Consider the following 18,335-nt stretch of genomic DNA (forward strand, 5'->3'; position numbering starts at 1 on the left):
ATAAATACTAAAATAAACTACTACTTGTACTACTATTCCTACTTTGTGGTTATGGCGGGGCTTCAGGGTACGGATTCTCTGTGATAAACGAGGGCCTACTGTATAATGTTTTAGAATTTTGACAATTATTATTATTACTACTGAGACCCAAGGAGGATTAGGGCCTAATCCTCTTCCTATAGTGCTAATCCTCAATAGATTAGGACTTCAAGGTGGTAAAAGTTATTGCCTTTTTTTAAAATTCAGACTTTTTTTCCCCCTCAGAATTTAAACATTAATCTCAGAATTCTGAGAGTAAAAAATGTATCTTCCATATCTTTGGTTTTAATAAATGTGAGAAAGAAAAAAAAAATTGGAAATGTCTTCCAACATTAATCCTTGGAAAGTTTTTTCAAGCCGGTAAGCGTAAATTTTTTTTTGATGCTGTCATTCAAGAAAATGAAAGCAAACCTACATGAAATAATATAAAAAATAATTTTATTAGAAGTTTCTTCCAAACTGTACCCATCTTTTAAATGTGAGACTGAGCCTATAATAGCTTCATTAAAACGACACACTCTGGTATCAGAGTAGCATCTCTTGCCATCCAAAAGATCGATTTGTAAAAGTTGTGCTTGTTTAATGATTCTTGTTTTTAGCTCAGCTCTGCCTCAGTCCATCCTGTCCTCTGAGTCACCTCCTGCAGAAGCACAAGCTGCTCTAATCTACCAGGCAGCGTGAGTAAAAGGTTAACAATCATCAGCTCTGTACTCACAACACGAGAGCTGGAGGCCTTCTGCAGCTGGCTTGCCTGAGAAACACAGAGCGCCATGAATCACAGTGTATATCCACAGTTTCTCTGCAGGGTTTGAAGCGTGTGAACTTAGCTTACAGAGCGAGTAGATGCTGCAACTTGGCCTCCGTCCTGCGAGAAACAGGCGGTCTTGATCATAAACATCCCCACCTGCTGATTGGTTGGAGAATCGGGCATCTCCATCTGCAGGTAGATACGATACACCTGACCGAATGTCAGCGCCTGCAAATGTAAACAACAGACGCATGGGGTTAAAAAAAAGAAAAGGGAATTATTTAACAGATGCAGCTGCTGCCAGTTCTTTAGTTGTACTCTTAAAAATGAATGTCATATTTTTAATTTATTAGAATCGTTCTTTTTCCACAGTGGAATATTTATACAACTAATGACTAAAAATAAACAAACAAACAAAAAAGAATCAGGTGCACACGTTTGAATTTATTCTGGATTTTCAGTGATGAACACAGGGTCAAAATTATACATACAAGATCAAATATCTACATACAGTCACCTAAATCTATTAATAAGTGCTGCTGAAGGTTGTTGAACATATTTTACTTTGCAAGGACAAATCCCCTCAACTTCTTTTTAGTGATCATCACTGACTGCAGATGGTGGGTTTTCTTTGCCAGCATAACAAGATTTGTTAGACAGCATTTGATTGATTGACTAATATTCACCAGTCACTCTCAGAGGAAAGGACATAAGTGAGTAATAGTTCAGGAACATGCTCAAACCCACCAAGACTCAAGCCTGCCATGTACTGTAAACAGCTGGAACAGCAGTATCACTGTCCAGTGAAGACAGTTTTACATCTACTTGCTGTGAAAAAAGAGACCCCGGTTGTAAAAGTGACACGTTCAGGATAGAATGAAATTCAGAACTGTCCACAATGGACGAGCCAAATGTCTTGAAGAGAAAGGTTTTAAGGTTACATGAGAGTCAGGTCATCTGGACTTTTTTTAATTAATTTTTTTAGACATTTCGTCTTTCATCCAAAGGACTTCATCAGTTCAAGGAGCCACAAAACAAACTCAGTACCACAAGCAGCTCACTCCCATAGTGAACCAACCAGTTTGCTGGTGATAAGATGGTTTCTGGGGCCCACCCTCCACTATGGGAGTGTGCTGCTTTGTGGGACCAAGTTTGTTTTGTGGCTCCTCAGACTGATGAAGTCCTTTGGATTAAGGATGTAACGTCAACAAAAAAAAAATAGAAAAGAAAAACCATATAGATGACCTGACTTGTTGGATTTTTTAATTTTTTTTTTTACCTGGAATGGACTTTGATGTCACATGAGACAAAGAGTTATCTGGCCACAATGACAAAAAGTATGTTTGGAGGAGTGAAGATAAGGCTTTCAAACATATAAACACTGTCCCAACTGGCAAATGAGGACTACTGTAACTCCAAATTCTTCAGCATCACCTCATATCAACTGCTAGAAACTTGTTCAAAAGCTGAGCCTGTGCTAGAAACCAAACAATATAAATAAACTCCGTCACTTCTGCAAAAGAAGAACGGTCAAAGATTATGTCAGAGTTTTGCTGAACGATGCATAAAGTCTATGGCTAAAAGCTTGTTACCACGTTTACCCCAACAGTGGGGTGTATGTATACATTTAGGCCAGTATGTATAATTTTGACTTTGTTTACGAGTGAGATCACTGTAGTTGCAAATTGCTCCACCTTCCAAAAAATCAATTTAAACCAATAATTGAAAAGCCCTAAAATAATATGACACATGCCTATAAAGAGTGTAATTAAACTTCTGTCTGCAACTATTTATACCTACATGCTTTTTGTTTCTCAACAAGGAGATGTTGGCTACAGGGTAAGAGCATGAAAAGGAAGTTGGAGATTCACAGTCTGACCTGTAACAAAAAAAAAATGGGAAAAAAGGATAAGAAAAGCAAAAGAAATATAAAAAAACAACACAGAGATACAATAGATTTGTCAAATCACACCTGTAGTAATAGTGCACAGGTGTAGAAAAGGCCGCCTTGGGCATGTATGAGTAGTAAAAGCTCCCGTATAAAAAAGCAGCGACACAAAGGAGCAGGAGCACGAAGGAGAGCACGGTGAGTCCCTGTAAAATTCTCTGACGAGCTCGAACAATCGCCATGACGACAGCATCCTGGAGCCTCATCAAGGAGACTGAAGGTTCTTCGACATCTTTTGAAGGCAGATGGCTGTTCTGCTCCATAAAGTCTAATATCCAGACAAAAAAAAAAAAAATTAAATAAAAGCAGCAGAACATTTGGACACACTGATTATGACGACGAATGGAAGGAGCCCTTCAGCTGTGGCGTTTCACAACCAGACTGAAGAGCGAAACGATTTCTGAGCGAGGTTTTCTTGGAATAAAGACACACAAATGCAACATAAACCGGGCAGCTGATGTTTTAATGTCAAGAACACAATCGTCAACATTCAAAGAACCAAAGACAAAAACCCACCGAGTCCAATCACAGTCACAAGGTTAAGGCCTTTCATACCATTTGACTACTAACAGTCAACCAACAGTCTGACGAAGCTGAGAAATAACTCGGTTTTGCTACCATATTGCTGGAAAATATAAAATATTTAAAACATGTCATCGAGGTTTAATTCAAGCTAGTTAGTCTCATTTTTTGTAAATGAAGTCGAAGTTTTCAGAGATCAAGATGCAGACTGGTTGGATATTTACAAATTAAGCATTTTACCTCAAAAGCACAAAGAAAGCTGAGGTTTGAACCAGCACCAGCGTGCTGACATCTGTCTTGTTGTGAAAACTCACCTCTGGATTCTGTTGGCCAAACTGAGCTGTTAGGAAAGTCCTCCCTCAAGTGTCCCAGTCCACTCTGAACAGAACACTCTTCGTGTGTCTCAACGTCGGTGCGTCCAAATGTAGCACTGGACGAGCGTTTTTTAGTCCAGCCCACACGAGTTCTTCCAACTGGGACGGAGTTCGTAAACATGATGAAGACAGACGTGAGGCCCTGACATAAACTTTAAGAGATGCTATACTTATTCTTAACGTGCTCTTTTCACGTTTGTTTTACACATTTTTCTCCCACATAACAAAAATCAGCAGTTATAATTGACCTTTAAGGACAAATAGAAATGACTAAAAGTAGTTAGAAGCTGAAAGTTTGAAAATGTACAACTAAAGTTAAGTCAGTGTTTGTTTGTTTTTTCTTTAATACCTTATATCTAAATGTAAATTATGTCACAGAGATTTGTTGATCCAGAATCTGTTTTAGTTATTTGTTCTAATTTTTATCCGTTGTGCTTTTTCTGTTCTTCTTTATTTCTGTAAATATGTGGAGTTTGATTTCTCTGTAATGACCTGGCAGAAAAAGCTACCTTTTAGTTTTTGCTACATCTTTTTTGTTTAGTTGGCTATTTATCTTTTTTTTTATTTCAAACTGTGCTCCCCCCCCCCCCCTTCCTGTTGCAGAATTTTCTTGCATACTTTGGTCTATTTTTTTGTTTTGTTGCAACATCAACTTTTCTCAGCTGTGGGATAAAAATAAAGTATTATTTTCTATTTGTCTAGTTTATTAGGAAATCTTGTACCTAGATGTAAAGCACTTCTGCGAAATTAATTATTAAAGCAATTTCTGTTCAGTGAAGACTCAGCTTTGTGTGTAATTTGTGAGAATGTTAAGCTGAATTGTGTCATGCTCACTTGCATGCAAAAGTTTAGGTATCTCAGATAAGTACCGTACATTACACTTTGTGTAAAACTATGAGCAAAATAAAATGAGCTGAAAGTGTAAAAGATGTAAAAGTCAGAGAAAGCAATAGAGGAGATAGTGAGGACAGAGGACGCAGAGGACAGACTGAGCTGGAGGATGACTTGCTGTGGCAACCGCTGAAGAGGGAACAGCCAAAAGAAAAATAAGAAGTTGCTTCAATTTGAATTTACAAAATAGGAAAAAATCCCCCCAAAATGTAGGGCATTCCACAAGGTTAGCGCATATAACACACTCTCTGTTTCTAAAAGCTTTTATTCCCAGAAGTCTTTCAGACTTTAAATATGGGGGATTTTACTTTCAAAGAAGATGATTCAAACTCTGTAAGATTATCAGATTCTTACATGAATTTTACTTTGAGGTCTCTTGGTGGTTTTAAGAATTAACTTCTTACATTAGGGAGGGCCATATCTTCAGAGGATTAGCTCTGGTTTCGGGTCACTCACGATGCTGTTTTGAAAGCCACATTTTCCACCACCATTTTCTAGATTTACTGTATCATGAACTTAACAAGAATTTGCTCCCATTTATAAAATATTCCCCTCACCCCTTCACACATGGTAATACTGAAAAGTACCCTGTATCACTGGTTGCAGCTCAAGCCTAAAAACCTTACCTAGGACTTTTATTTTACATACACACATTTTTATAAAAATAGTAGACACAAAGTCATGGTAAAAATTGAAATAAAACATATTTTAGCAATAAATAATATTAAACCACACACAACCAACAGCAAATTTGCATGTATTTCGTGATAAGCAGAAAAAATAGCAACACATGGTGTTGCATTTTGCATTGTACAGGTAAACAGGCCCATAGTGCTCCAACGCTTTCACAAAACTCAATCTAAAAGAGATGAGTGTTTAATTGACTCACCTGCTGTTTGTAACGTGCTCATTTTCAACAGCTCAGATGACATCTAAAAACCCCACAAACATTTGCCGCACGGCAATTTTTTACCACCAGGTGGCAATGTGCTGAAACTGAGCAGAAACACCCCGCCAAAAATGTTTTTATGCGTAGAAGAAGAAGATTTTGACCAATCACAAGCTGAGTTTCATTGTACCCGGAAGCGGTCCTATGTTACTTTAAAGTTGTTTTTTGGAAAACAACTGAAAGGTAAAGTTAACGTCTTTCTTCTGTCTGTTCAAACCGCGTTAACGACACTTGTAATAATGTTTGATTAGATGTAAAAACTCACGTTAATTTGACTGTTTTAATTTATGTTGAAGCTTGTCTCTCTTACGGAATATCTATATTTATTTATACTAGTCTAGTAGATATACTCCCCATAGTTTGAGAAAACACATATGTTATTTGCCATATTTAAATACTATGGCGCTAAGTACAGTCATCTGGAGGAATAAATTTGGCTTATGGGGGTTTAATGTGCTAAAACTGGGAATAATGTTACTGCACTGGAAAAAGTCATTAATGAATATTATACTGTAGATGCAAAGATGTAGAACAACAACACCAAAAAAGAAAACAATAAAGGTTATTTTAAAATGTTGTAGTTTTTAGGTCCTCTTAACATTTTTCCTTTGAGTAAAAACATCTAAATTGAAAGCGTCACTTTTCAGATTTAAAGCTCGTCAGAAAACGGCTGAAAAAACAATGTAAACATTTCTAATATTGTTTTTAAACTCCAAAAGCTAATCACTGATTTTAAAGCCGACAATCACTTCAATTACTGTGCATAGTAAAAAGAAAAACTAAGGAATAGTTTAGTAAAGGGCATAAGAGTAATTTGTTCTGTTTCCTCCCGTCTTAAGGCCACAGGATGTCTTGTAACACCAGTGTTACCCAACTTGATGTGTCTTCGCTGGGACGGGTAGAGCAAGTCCCAGTTCACCTCCTGCCCTGTGAGATTGAGTACAACGGCGTTGCCCAGGTCTCACAATATTTTACTGCTACCACAAAAGATCGTAACCAAGGTACTACAGTTCCATTTCTTCCACTGGTAATAATTTTCTATCAGGGCTAATATTAGATACCAGATGTGTCTCAAATTAACTTTAGTAATTCAGATGTGTCCAGAAAAAATCTGCTACTTATTTTTCCCAACTGCAGAGAAGACGGTGTCATTCAGAGGACGTGGGCTGAAGGGACAGGAGATCAGTTGTCCACAGGGCTACACTGGCCTGGTACTAAAAGAGGTCAACAAGACTGGCTCTGATCAAGAGGTGAACAAAGTCTTCTGTGAGAACTGATAAACTGCACAGGCCTTCGAACATTATGCATTGTGGTGGTTCTTTATGTTGCTGAATTACATGTTTGCATGTGCAGGACAGGACAGTGAGGATATCTGCTTTGTTTAACAAACTGACATACTGGAACCTGGAAACTCCTCCAACTTCAGATGATACTGTGGTGATGGCGATGGACTGGCCTGAGGTGGCGGAGGCAGTAAGTCATTTACAAAGCTAACTTCAAAACTATGATAAAATAAAATAATCCACTTCTCTTTGCAATTCTGTTTTATTAGATATTATTTTTATAGTTAAGATGTGTTTTGTAGTGAGTCAGAAGTTTAATCTTAATTTTAGTGAAATTTTCATCTTAATCCAGACCATAATTACTGTTTCCTCGCCGCCAATTAAGTTTTACTCTGGCCTGAACAGAAGTTGAGGTTTTTTTTGTTGTTGTTGTTGGCAAAATGACTTGCCTTAATTTGCAAGAACCAATAAGTTTACATCTAGTTTAATCAGAAACTTTTTTTTGCAATAAAATGTATCAGCGTAAACTTGTTTAGTCTGGCTCTCTTGGGCTCGGTTCAACTGACTGATTCAATGTTTAAACCAGGAAAAGGGGAGAAATAACTAATTTAGATTAACATTTATGGTGAATGATTTTCCAGTTTGGCTCAGCAGATACTTTCAGAATTTAAAAAAAAAACTATATTTGACAGCAATATTAGAATAGATTAATTGCAGAAAATACTAACCTAAAGGTGGACAGACTTATATGTGCTGCTGTTTTGTCTCTTCATAGATCCATGGACCAATAGAAGACTGAGGAAACGTCCTGTTGAAAGGTCTCAGGCAGACGTCACCTCAGCATTTACTAGTGATAATGAAGATATGTTAGAAATTCTATGTTGTGCAGCTGCTTCAAACATGCAACAAATGTTCAGATTCCACATATGTTCTTTTGTAAATAAAAACAAAACATCTATGACTGGACAAATTCATTTTATGAAAAACTACCACATGTACATGTCATTTCCACAAGACTCTTTATTCACCAGGTCACATTTAGGTTCTGAACACTCACACCTACAAAACCCTCTAAAATCTAAATAGTCATTGCTGATGTCCTTTAGGAGTATCCAGTTTAAAACTCTAAGGCTTGTATGCTAATTTCAACACGCATTTCTTTGTACAGAAAGTGTTCAAAAGTATGTAAAACAGTGCAGAACATGAAATTCTACCCAGGCATTCAGGCACAGTCCAACTTTAAATTTAGACATTAAAAATGTAGAAATATATATATATATATTAAAAAATGTCATAGAAATTCACCCAAACCAAACATTACAGTAATTGTAGAAAACCTTAATTTAGTCACTGAAGGTTTGCTTTTCAGCAATAGAACCAAAATGAACAAAGAAAAAAAAAAATGTTTTTTTTTTTTTTTTTTAATTAACACAATGGAAACACTTTAAACAATTAGTCCTGTTTTCTGTCACTCAGCTGCAACCTAAACACAACATTGTCATATCCTGATGCATGCTCAATAATCCAGATAGAAAAATCTAAAAAAAAGTTAAGTCTGGTTCTCTGGACATTCAGAAAACAATACAAACGAAAAAGAAAAGTAGAAACGTTTCGTCTTTCATTCGAAAGACTTCCTCAGTCTGAGGTGCTGTATTCAGCTCAGTCTTATAAATAGCACCTTCTCGCAATGGATCAACCAGTTTGCTGCTGACAACCAAAACCAGCTGCTCACATGATCAAGAAGGACCATCAGCCTAACGACGGATCATTAGCACACTGATGGCTGTTTACTATTCACAGGGTTCTTTCTGAGTGATACTAGCAATCACAGCATTGTAAGAGGGGGACAGTTGAACACAACATCGTCATCATCTGATACTTTTCACTGAAGTTGAGAAAAAAAAAAAGAAAAACGACAAAAACAACAATGTGGCACATCAAACATACTGTATGTAGTTAATAACTTATTGAATAGTTTTGCAAAAAAGATGAAAGGAAAAGCTATATAAGTTATATAGGTTATAAAATGTCACACTCTCAAATTTTAGTACTTAACAACTATTTGCCTATTGATTAAGCAGTTTCATTGGATTTATCCAACAAAGAAAATACTTTTGTATTTTATCTTAGTTTGACCAGAAACTCTGCTGCTACCTTCAGACCCAGGGCAGGGCTTCCTTGACTAAAAATAAATCTTGTGATCTTAATAGGACACACCTAAATCCACGATGGTTATCAAAATACTAACATTTTCAATGTTTTTGATTTGTATTTTTTGGATTATCTATGACAAAAATATCTTCTAAATAGGCATATTTCACTTCTAAAAGTCTACCAAATAATTTATAAATCAGCAGAATCGTGTTTGTTGCTAACAATTAGTTGTTTTTCGGTCGTAAACTGTTGTCAATAAAATAATCCCCAGATGCAAACAGGACAGCAAAATCAGAGATGCCATGTAGTAAATTAATAAATTATCTCTTCCTCTGAAAATATACAGTGACTAAAAGCTGAAAGGACGAGTGTAGAGTAGTAGCAATAGTCATTTTGGGGGAGGAAATTGACAAGTGGAGTGTGTTTAAACAAAAGTGAGATGTAAATGAGCTGTGGCGAGATGTTTTGAACTCTTAACAGAAGAGTTGTCGTAACTGATCAACAAATTTAGCCATAAACAACGGTGAGGCATACCAGTAATTGCCCCCGTCATTTAATAATCTAGAAGTGGTGTTAGAAGCATACAAATTCAAATAAAAAAACACTGACAATTTTATTTTTACAACTATCCGTTTTATGGGCTAGATAAAAAAAAAATAAAAAGCACTACTAACATGAATTTTGTATAATACACATGACAAGAATTTTTATCAAACCTTATACAGTTCTAACATTACTGTTTTCATGTGTAGAGTATAAATGTCAGTTTGTTATTTTATCACATTTGAATACAACTCACCTATCATTCTATATGTGTAAGATTAACTGCAGTAGTGACAAATGTGTTTCAGATTAAGAACCTAAAGTGTAAGACTAATAAAAATGACACAAAATATAGCATAGCATAACAAATCTGTTTTACACTCATGTCCACGTTGGGCAAATAAATCTGATAAATGAGGCAGAATACGACTCCTCTGCTGCTGGTGTTTATTCTGAGCAACTTTCTGTGTTTGTAAATCGGTGAGGATTAAGAGTTACGAGAAATAAAAAAACAAAATGTTTGCAATTATAAGCTCAGCAGGATGATTTCCGCTATAAATTGACATTTAACGGTTTATTTTTAAATAGTATTTTGGTCATCTTAGAACATTTTCTCACTTCATTTCATAAAATGACAAAATCTAATTTTGATATATTTTTTTTAAAAACAGGGCTCTGGGAAACTAATATTAGTACTATTTTCTTACCATTATTATTTTTTAAAAATTTTATAGAATTAAAAAATAAAACCCAAGTTATGCATTTGGTTACATGTCAGTGAACAGATATGAAAGTGTTTCTGTATGTTAGCTGAGAGGAGGAGGTGGTGGTTGTGGTAGGGAGGGCTCGGTGTCAGCCTTGCTGCGTTTGGCCGGCAGACTCTGGTCATGAGCTTTTCGAATGTGTCTGTAAAGGTCGCCTGATTGTGTGTAGCTCCGATAGCAGTAGCGACACTCATAAGGACGTTCACGCGTGTGCACGATGGCATGGCGTCTTAGTGTATATGTGCATGAGAAGGTCTTTCCACAGACACCGCATGTCGGGACATCCTCCACAAAGTTGCCCATAGAGTCCTGGAGCTCTTGGAAGTAGGCTGGAGGGTCCGAATGTGGTCGAGACGTGGACGGAATGAGGGAGGCAGAGAAGGAGGAAGTGTCCTGCGAGGAAGGTCCGGCACCAGAGGAAGAAGAGGGAGAAAGGGGGAAGGAGTAGTCATTTGAATGGGAAGTGACTTGTAAGAGGCTCTGGGAGTGAGAAGAGAGAAACTGAGGGCTGTTCAGTTCTTCTTCCTGAATGTCATCTTCAAACTCATCTTCCATATCCATTTCTGATTCTCTCTCCTTGATTTCCTCTTTCTCTTCTAGCTCTTCATCAGAAATAACAATGGCCTCTTCTTTGACTTTCACATCCTGGTCTGTTATTACTCCATCCACAACAGGGTGAGATCTTTTTCTTGTGGGATGTGAAGCTCCGGTGTCATCCTCTGGTCCCTGAAACATTTGAGTCTGAGGAGTAAGTTGAAAGTTCAAACTCTGGCGCTGCAGTGATACAGCGCTCTGAATTCTGATTGGGGGAGGTGGTTGTTGAAGGTGTCTTGTATTTGTCTGGAAGTTTGATGTTGGAGCTGCAGCTTGGACTGATATGACCATCTGCTGTTCTCTGCTAAAAGTTGTTCTGTGCTCAGTCTCTGACGGGCCCTCAGGGGAGTTGTCACGAGGCAACTGTGGTTCGGTCGGATGTGCGTGAGATTCTGACTGGTTAAGAGCAGTTATGGAGAAACCACTAGCCTGGCTCACTGGGACAAGAGAGGAAGACGATGATGAAGAGGGCTGCTGGCTATTAGTGGGAGACAGACAAAAAGATAAAAACAGCCTTTCAGTAACAACAAAGAGGAATGACCATCAGTACAAGGATTAAATATCGTAAAAACTTCAAATACAAATGATAAGTTTAATCTAAATAGTGGCAATTAATTCACTTTGAAGGATAACAGAAATCAGATTACAAAAAGAAGACTGTCTTAAGGACAATGGGCTTATTCATCACATTGTGTAGCTTAATTTAAATAATAAATAAAAAAATTAAAGTGACCACATCTTTTTTACTATTCATGAATATTGGTGCTTTTATGAGTTCTATTCTCTGTCTTCTAAAATATTTAAATGCTAGACTAAAATAAATAGTTCTGAGATGAGACTTTCCTCATGATTGAGCATGCATCAGGATATTCCTCATGATTGTTATTTTTCCAACTGAACCTGTATAAAAATCTACACCAGTCTTACCTGTATGTCTCTGTGGTGCTACAAGGACTGGAGAGAGCAGATACTTTGCTCTGACTCCACCTGCCCATCCTGGTGTGACTCCTAGAGGTGGGGGTAGACTGGTTTCCAACCAGGCCCTGCATCAGTTCTCCAGCTCGGTGCAAAGTGGGGATGTCCATGCCTGGCTGGGTGGTATCAGCAATGTCAGGGCTCAGAGGAGTTTGAACTTGTTCCTCTGAGGAACCTCTACCAGTCCTATGCTCAGATTTCACAGACTCCATCTGACTTCCCTCTGCCACTTGGGATCCAGATGACAGAGGTGTTGCTATGGTGACTGGATTTGAGTGGTCTGCTACCATGGCCTCCAAAAGCTCAACTCCGTGTTCGTCCTCTGTGCCTCTTTCTGTTGCCTTCCTCAGCCCGCCACTCTCTTCAGAGCGTGTGCTGTCTGCCTCAGCCAGTGGCCCTCGTCGCTGCAGCCGCTTCTTGCACACTCTCACCACCTCGTTCATGTGAAGAAAGCTTGCAGCAGCCAAAATGTCCTCCACTGGAGGAGAATCCTCCAGCTGGAGCACACCTTCATAGACAAAGTCTAAAAGCAAGCCAAATGCAGCAGATGTAACAATGTCATTGTCAAGTGTGACTGAGCTGCTGTTGCTGTTTCCCCCTGGTGAGTCAGAATAGAACATGTGGAAGAAGGGCGAGCATGAGGCCAGAACAGCCCGGTGAGCCAGAAAACGGGATGAGCCCACCAATACGGTGCAGTCACAAAGAAAGCCCCGCTGGCGCTGGGACCGCAGAGCTGACAGCAGCTGCTGGGAATGCTGAGGAAACTCCATGACCTAAGCAGAGAAGGTAAAAGTGCATCATATGTGAAAATCTATAAGTATAAGCTTGTGTATAAACAGACTATATAAAAAATGTAATGATTTTAAATAAGCATTTGTCATCAAATTTAAACTGTTAGGAAATATCTCAAATGTTTCTAAAAGTAAAACACATGGTGAGCTGTCCGTACTTTTTTGGCTTGCAGTACACATTACTGTTCAAACGTCGTCAGTCTTCCCTTATTTCTTCAGCTTCAAAGATGTCAGACTTTCTTACAATCTTTAAAGTGGTACCGAACAATAGTTCTCCTAGTCTTTCAAGGTTTCCCCTTGAACTTTGACAGTGTTTTTCACTCATGTTCAGAGGAAGGGCTTTTGGATTTGTGAAGCTAATCCAAGCTAAGGAAGTAAAAGCTTCCACCACACACATTAACTCGGTTGATACTAACAACAAGTTCACCAGAGAGGATACCAAGGACAAAAAGCTGCCTTATTTGGACTGTAAGGTGCACACGAAGAAAGAATAAACATCAACAATGATGATGACAGGAATTCAATTCAATTCAATAATACTTTATTAATCCCAGAGGGAAATTATTTTGTTGTTGTAACTCGTTATCCTCATTTCATTAAGAGATGTTATAGATGCTGATGGCTCTTGTAAAGGTCCATCCCTCAGTGGATCCTAAGAAACTGGCTGCAGATGCCGTCCGATCAGTCCTTCCAGACTCGGCTGGCCTCTCGGTTCCCCTGGACTGTAGGACCGCCTGAATGCTGGGCAGAACTCCTCCCAGAGCGATGGCCACTCCTCCCAGCAGTCTGCCAAGCTCCTCGTCACTGCAGATAGCCAACTGTAGGTGCTGAGGGACGATCCTGTCTTTCCGCTGTCATGAGCCGTGTTTCCTGCTAGTTCCAGGATCTCAGTGGTCAGGCACTCGAGCACAGCTGGCAGGTAGATGAGAATGCGTCCACATAACATCCTTTTCAACTCATTTGAGAGTTGGGGCCATAGTTGAGAAATTATTTGAGCTTTTGAGATGTTAATCAGCTGCTGTTGTTGTAGAAAACTGCCTTGTTGCCATGGTTACGCATCATAACATATGTCCAAAACCAAAAAAATCTCTGTAAAAATCCTTCCGGCTGCACAGCGTCCGATACCAGAGGAAACAATCATCCAAAAAATGTGATTTACATCCAGAAAAAGAGGAATTAAAGTTTCCAAAAGCAAAATCTCAGAATGAAAGTAACAGAGCTGCTCCAACATGCAGCCACCTTGAGCGGCGCAATTCTAGAATGAATGAATAATGAATAGCCACGAATGCCAACCAACACAGATCAGTAGGTTCTGTTTCATTCTCATCACCCATTGCAACACAAACTTTCTGTCATCAGAACTCACCACTGGACCCAGAATGACCCCACTAGGACAGAATTAAAGGAACACACACACGAAATGATCTTTAGAAATGTGGATATCGTAACTGGGCTTTTGTCACATCAGAAAAAACAACAACAACAAACATTCCACCAATCAGGAAAGGCGTCTGGCCCAGTGGCAAGAAATGTACAAGAGAAATAAGTTTTTAGTGAACTAGTTTTGTTCCATAAGAACTAAAGTGAAGAATTTTCGACAAGATTAAAAAATAATAATAATCACAGAAATAAACTTAAGAGTGAAACGGGAGCTGGTCAATTCACTGCACTTTTTGCAAAGCAAATATTTTACTCACATTACACTGTATAATGCTATCATAACATTGATTAATTTTAACAGTTATATTTACATTAGTTACTTACATGGTATAGATGTCTATGTACCTTATGGTCAATGGTAAACAATCTAGTGAGTCATCATCACATAAATATAACTGTGCAGTGAGTTTTCATCACCTAGTGTGGTAAGGTGCCATTGCAGTGAGTTGATAAAGACCTTTCATGACAGCGAAGTCCTAAAACTGTCGACCTACTTTAACGTTTCCTACTCTGCGTTTCCATGGAGACCAGCTTGAATTTGTCTCGGTCCACAGCTGGGAGCCGAACCTTTTCATGTAACGCTGCATACGAACAAGATTGGACGTGCAGGTTATATATTAATATTTTTTTTTACCAGAAACAGTACGGTTTTTATCAAATAAACCACCAATTAAATGACATTAAAGAAAAAAGTGCGGTTAGCGCAACGATGCTAACACTAGCTAGCTATTTTGCTCAACCTCGGAGTTGAGATTTCTGCGCGCGCAGATTCAAGGCTGGGTGTGTTGTGAGATAGAGACAATAATTAAGACGCGTATACCTGCACTGTATCATTGTTATCATTGTCATTGTAAAAAGTAAAATGTCCTACCTCCAGATATTCAACACACATTCATCTTATTTTTCTCGTCGACATGTTTGTTTTCTTCTGTGGTGCCAGGCACTGTGCAGCATGCACACCGCCACCTACAGGCAGACGGAGGAACAAACCGGAAGTGGAAGCCAAAGAGGATTCAATGTTTTTAAATGGAGTCTACTGGAGTATAGTGAACAAGGATATTTTTTAGTGCATAACAAATTTTACAACAAATGTAACTAGTCTAGGAACCACCAATGAACCTAGAAGAAACGAAGAATTAAAATCTGTTCGGTTTATGACACTAAAGGCTGCAGAAAAAGGTTTGGACTTATGGAAAGTGCCAGAGAAGGAGGGAGAGGAGGTACAAGAGGCAAAAGAAATCGTACTGAGGTGAGAAATTATTATTGACACTGTGTACATTTAGTCAATTTATACCTTTTATGACTCTTTAGACTTTAGCTGTTAGACAGCATGAATAGTTTGACTCAGTAGAGGCTTGGTTTGTAATTACATCAGAGCTAAAATTAGAAAAGAGTATTTCAGTGTTTATTTCAAGTGATGTCCACTTCTCTTCACCAGCAGGACAGAGATGTTCGCCTGTCTAAATCCATGTCTTATGTGTTACGTCATGGAGCCAGTCAGATGGGTTTTCAAATGGGCACAGGTGAGCCAACACCGTTCACAGTAAAAACCAACAACATCTCATTCCTCTTTTTCAGTCATAAAATCAAAAATGTTACATGTAGATGACATAAAATGAAACAGCTATAAGGCTGGACTTGACAGACGTCTAACAGTTTTCATCTCATATAAACAACTACACAAACACACACAACGAGGGAAAGTCAACTGAAAAAAGTGACCATAGTGATAACAGCTCACATCCCCACAGATGGCTTCCTGTTTGTGGAGGATCTCCTGGCTCACCCACAGTTCCGCTCTCACACATTAGAGGACATCGAGAGAGTTGTAGCCACGAATGACAAGCAGCGCTTTAAGCTTCGTTCCCACCCAGAGGATGGCCGGCTGCAGATTCGAGCCAATCAGGGTCATTCAGTACAGGTAGGCTAAACCAGGGGTTCCCAAACTTTTCCCTGCCATGGCCCACAAAACAGCATTAGTGTTTTCTTGCTGAGGCCCCCCTCGCAATTCCCCAAACAATGCTACAAAATATGTAAAGAAACATCAACTTTTAGAATGTTTTAACTTTTATTCACTATATTCAATTAATTATTACAGCTGCTGAGCATAAAAAATGTTATTAACTAACATGTTTCAAACACTGTGTTATATTCCCACTGAAAAAAACAACTTTTCTACAAACTGTTGACCAGAAGAACAAAACAAAATAAATCTAACCTCTCTATCAAGTGTGTTTGTCTGGAAATGACAGATACAGATTGCCCTAGTGTGCAATTATTATTATTATTATTACTATTTTTTTATTTTTGCCTTTTTTTTTTCATCTCTCCAGCTTTTTGAGGCCCCACTACCACCCTTTGGCGGCCCCCCAGGGAGCCGCGGCCCCCACTTTGAAAAAACAACTGTCAGAGATGCAGACTTTGCCAAATGAAAAGGGATATAAATAATAACGCCTTTAGTGTTTAATATAAACATTTATGGGATTTCCATAAAAAAGTCACATCCTATGTGTTCACTAAGAAACTTTACAACTGGTCAATTAACATAAAAATTGACTAAATATATGTCTGATATATAGGTATGTATACTATATATACATATATAGTATTAAAATCTGTAGTAAAAAATAATTTAATATTTTAAAAACAACAATTTTAAATAATAAATTAAGTAATTCTTTCTAAGACTTAATCTAATCAGAATCTCATTCATGCATGTTCCTTTGATCAGGTGGAGGATCTGGAGCTGAAACCAGTGCTGGCGGATTCTCCAGACTGCCCAGCTGAGGCTGTTCATGGCTCCTACCTGCGCAACTGGAGCGCCATAAAACAACAAGGCCTGAAGCGCATGAACAGGACTCACATCCACCTGGCTTTGGGTCTGCCGGGGGAAGACGGCGTCATAAGTGGTAAATGCTGTGTTAGAAAAAACTTTCCAGTTTAAATGTTTTAGAACCATTTGGCAAATAGTGTTGTTTTTTCCTCACAGGCATGAGAAGAAATTGTGATCTTGCTGTGTTTATTGATGTTCCCAAAGCTCTTGCTGGTAAGACTAGCCAATAATGGCTGGTGTCCAATACCCTACATCCACCCTGTGTGTAAAAATCAATTCTTTACAAGCGTTTTATGTGTGTGTCTGACTTGTACAGAGGGCATTGAGTTTTTCTGGTCAGAGAATGGCGTGTTGCTGACTTCAGGCGACAGTGAGGGTAGACTTCTTCCTAAATACTTCATCCGGGCCTTAAGACTGAAGCCTTCAAGTAAGAAAAACTAAACACAGTATTTGTCATAGGATTTTTTTTTATTTATTTTCGAGGTCCAGTTTGATACATTCATGTCCTTTTTGTGCTGTTTTTCAGGAAGTCTCCTGCCTTTGGAGTAACATCAGCAGAGGTTGATGCTCTGTCAACTTAACTGACCATCGAGTCTCAAGATTGCACAACATTAATTTTAGTCTCCTTTGCAACACTTGATTTGCAGCTACATCCTGTTAAGGCAATTTGAACTACACTGGAAGAATCTGTTCAGAAGAAATCACTTTAAATGGGACAAACATAGTTTGTTAAATATTGAATTCCTCTGTTGTTATTAACAAGACAGAAGCAGATGCAACCACTATTTTCATACTAGAACACAAGCCAGTTATTGACACATAGCACATTTGACTAATAATCAGAGAGGTCAAGATATTTTAATTGCATTGTCAGTACTAAATTAATGAAAGGCCTATTATTACTTGAAGTAATGCATATTGCCCTCCCTTTCACACCAGTTTTAGATCTAAATAATCTCATAATAATAATCTCAGAAACGTCAGCGTCATTGCCATTTTGGTTAAACTTTGAGATTAACATTATGTGCAATCTCAAGAAATATCAAAATATGTCACACTCAGAAAATGTGTTGTGAACAACTCCAATTCTCAGAAATCAGATGAAAAAGTCACAATTCTGAAAAAAATAAAATAAAATTATAATTGTGTCCCTAATCCTTTTCTGTGGGAATGGGTGGCACCTTATGTGGTGAATAATAACTCTCAGCTACAATCACCTACTGTAATTTTAGCACAACAGGAGTAAAATGGACCAAGTTACTCCAAATTATTCTTGTATTTTCTAAGGCAGAAGCTGTGGCAGCAATCTTGAATGAGATTGTCATAAAATGAATCAGTTGTAGAGATACATCTAAATACTATTTATTGAAAATTTAATTAAACTTAGTGGTTCATGAGATATTTTGCAAACAGATTGAGTTAACGCCAGAAAGTAAAGGGCAATGTTTTAAACAAAAATCCTGTCCAATCTGTATGTTTTATCATTC

The 18,335-nt window shown here is 38.1% G+C and overlaps 4 protein-coding genes across 4 annotated transcripts in view; 2 read left to right on the forward strand and 2 right to left on the reverse strand.

Moving 5' to 3' along the window:
• Positions 1-2,998, reverse strand: part of LOC119408935 (seipin-like) — a 9,737-nt gene extending 6,739 nt beyond the window's left edge. Inside the window, exons 1-4 of the mRNA XM_037675795.1 lie at positions 2,760-2,998; positions 2,588-2,666; positions 872-1,015; positions 755-790 (exon numbers count right to left, since the gene is read on the reverse strand). Coding sequence (XP_037531723.1) covers positions 755-790; positions 872-1,015; positions 2,588-2,666; positions 2,760-2,998 — 498 coding nt within the window. The remainder of the gene's footprint in view (positions 1-754; positions 791-871; positions 1,016-2,587; positions 2,667-2,759) is intronic.
• Positions 2,999-5,603: 2,605 nt separating this feature from the next.
• On the forward strand, positions 5,604-7,608 carry rnaseh2c (ribonuclease H2, subunit C). The gene is made up of 5 exons (XM_037675796.1): positions 5,604-5,654; positions 6,311-6,472; positions 6,609-6,721; positions 6,825-6,944; positions 7,530-7,608. The coding sequence occupies exons 2-5, from the start codon at positions 6,319-6,321 to the stop codon at positions 7,551-7,553; spliced, it is 411 nt and encodes a 136-aa protein (XP_037531724.1). The 5' UTR covers positions 5,604-5,654; positions 6,311-6,318; the 3' UTR covers positions 7,554-7,608.
• A 2,641-nt stretch (positions 7,609-10,249) lies between these two features.
• zbtb3 (zinc finger and BTB domain containing 3) lies at positions 10,250-14,935 on the reverse strand. Its single transcript, XM_037675797.1, has 3 exons — positions 14,887-14,935; positions 11,737-12,557; positions 10,250-11,287 (listed from the first exon to the last, which is right to left on the reverse strand). Exons 1-3 carry the CDS (start codon positions 14,905-14,907, stop codon positions 10,258-10,260), a joined length of 1,872 nt encoding a protein of 623 aa, XP_037531725.1. The 5' UTR covers positions 14,908-14,935; the 3' UTR covers positions 10,250-10,257.
• Positions 14,936-15,073: 138 nt separating this feature from the next.
• trpt1 (tRNA phosphotransferase 1) lies at positions 15,074-17,406 on the forward strand. Its single transcript, XM_037675798.1, has 7 exons — positions 15,074-15,264; positions 15,454-15,538; positions 15,767-15,936; positions 16,747-16,924; positions 17,005-17,061; positions 17,165-17,275; positions 17,375-17,406. Exons 1-7 carry the CDS (start codon positions 15,205-15,207, stop codon positions 17,395-17,397), a joined length of 684 nt encoding a protein of 227 aa, XP_037531726.1. The 5' UTR covers positions 15,074-15,204; the 3' UTR covers positions 17,398-17,406.
• Positions 17,407-18,335: the final 929 nt, after the last annotated feature.

Source organism: Nematolebias whitei, chromosome 4 (assembly GCF_014905685.2).
Source record: "Nematolebias whitei isolate Nwh7 chromosome 4, NemWhi1, whole genome shotgun sequence".
Taxonomy (NCBI): Eukaryota; Metazoa; Chordata; class Actinopteri; order Cyprinodontiformes; family Rivulidae; genus Nematolebias; species Nematolebias whitei.

Excerpts from the sequence above, each read along its gene's own strand:
- zbtb3 (XM_037675797.1), bottom strand. The coding sequence starts at position 14,907 with ATGTGTGTTGAATATCTGGAG. Across the intron at positions 12,558-14,886 it reads TGTGTGTTGAATATCTGGAG|GTCATGGAGTTTCCTCAGCA; the intron begins GTAGGACATTTT and ends TTCTCTGCTTAG. Across the intron at positions 11,288-11,736 it reads AGCACCACAGAGACATACAG|CCAGCAGCCCTCTTCATCAT; the intron begins GTAAGACTGGTG and ends TCCCACTAATAG.
- trpt1 (XM_037675798.1), top strand. The coding sequence starts at position 15,205 with ATGGAAAGTGCCAGAGAAGGAGGGAGAGGAGGTACAAGAGGCAAAAGA. Across the intron at positions 15,265-15,453 it reads GCAAAAGAAATCGTACTGAG|CAGGACAGAGATGTTCGCCT; the intron begins GTGAGAAATTAT and ends TCTCTTCACCAG. Across the intron at positions 17,276-17,374 it reads CTTAAGACTGAAGCCTTCAA|GAAGTCTCCTGCCTTTGGAG; the intron begins GTAAGAAAAACT and ends GCTGTTTTTCAG.
- rnaseh2c (XM_037675796.1), top strand. The coding sequence starts at position 6,319 with ATGTCTTGTAACACCAGTGTTACCCAACTTGATGTGTCTTCGCTGGGA. Across the intron at positions 6,722-6,824 it reads AGACTGGCTCTGATCAAGAG|GACAGGACAGTGAGGATATC; the intron begins GTGAACAAAGTC and ends TTGCATGTGCAG. Across the intron at positions 6,945-7,529 it reads GGCCTGAGGTGGCGGAGGCA|ATCCATGGACCAATAGAAGA; the intron begins GTAAGTCATTTA and ends GTCTCTTCATAG.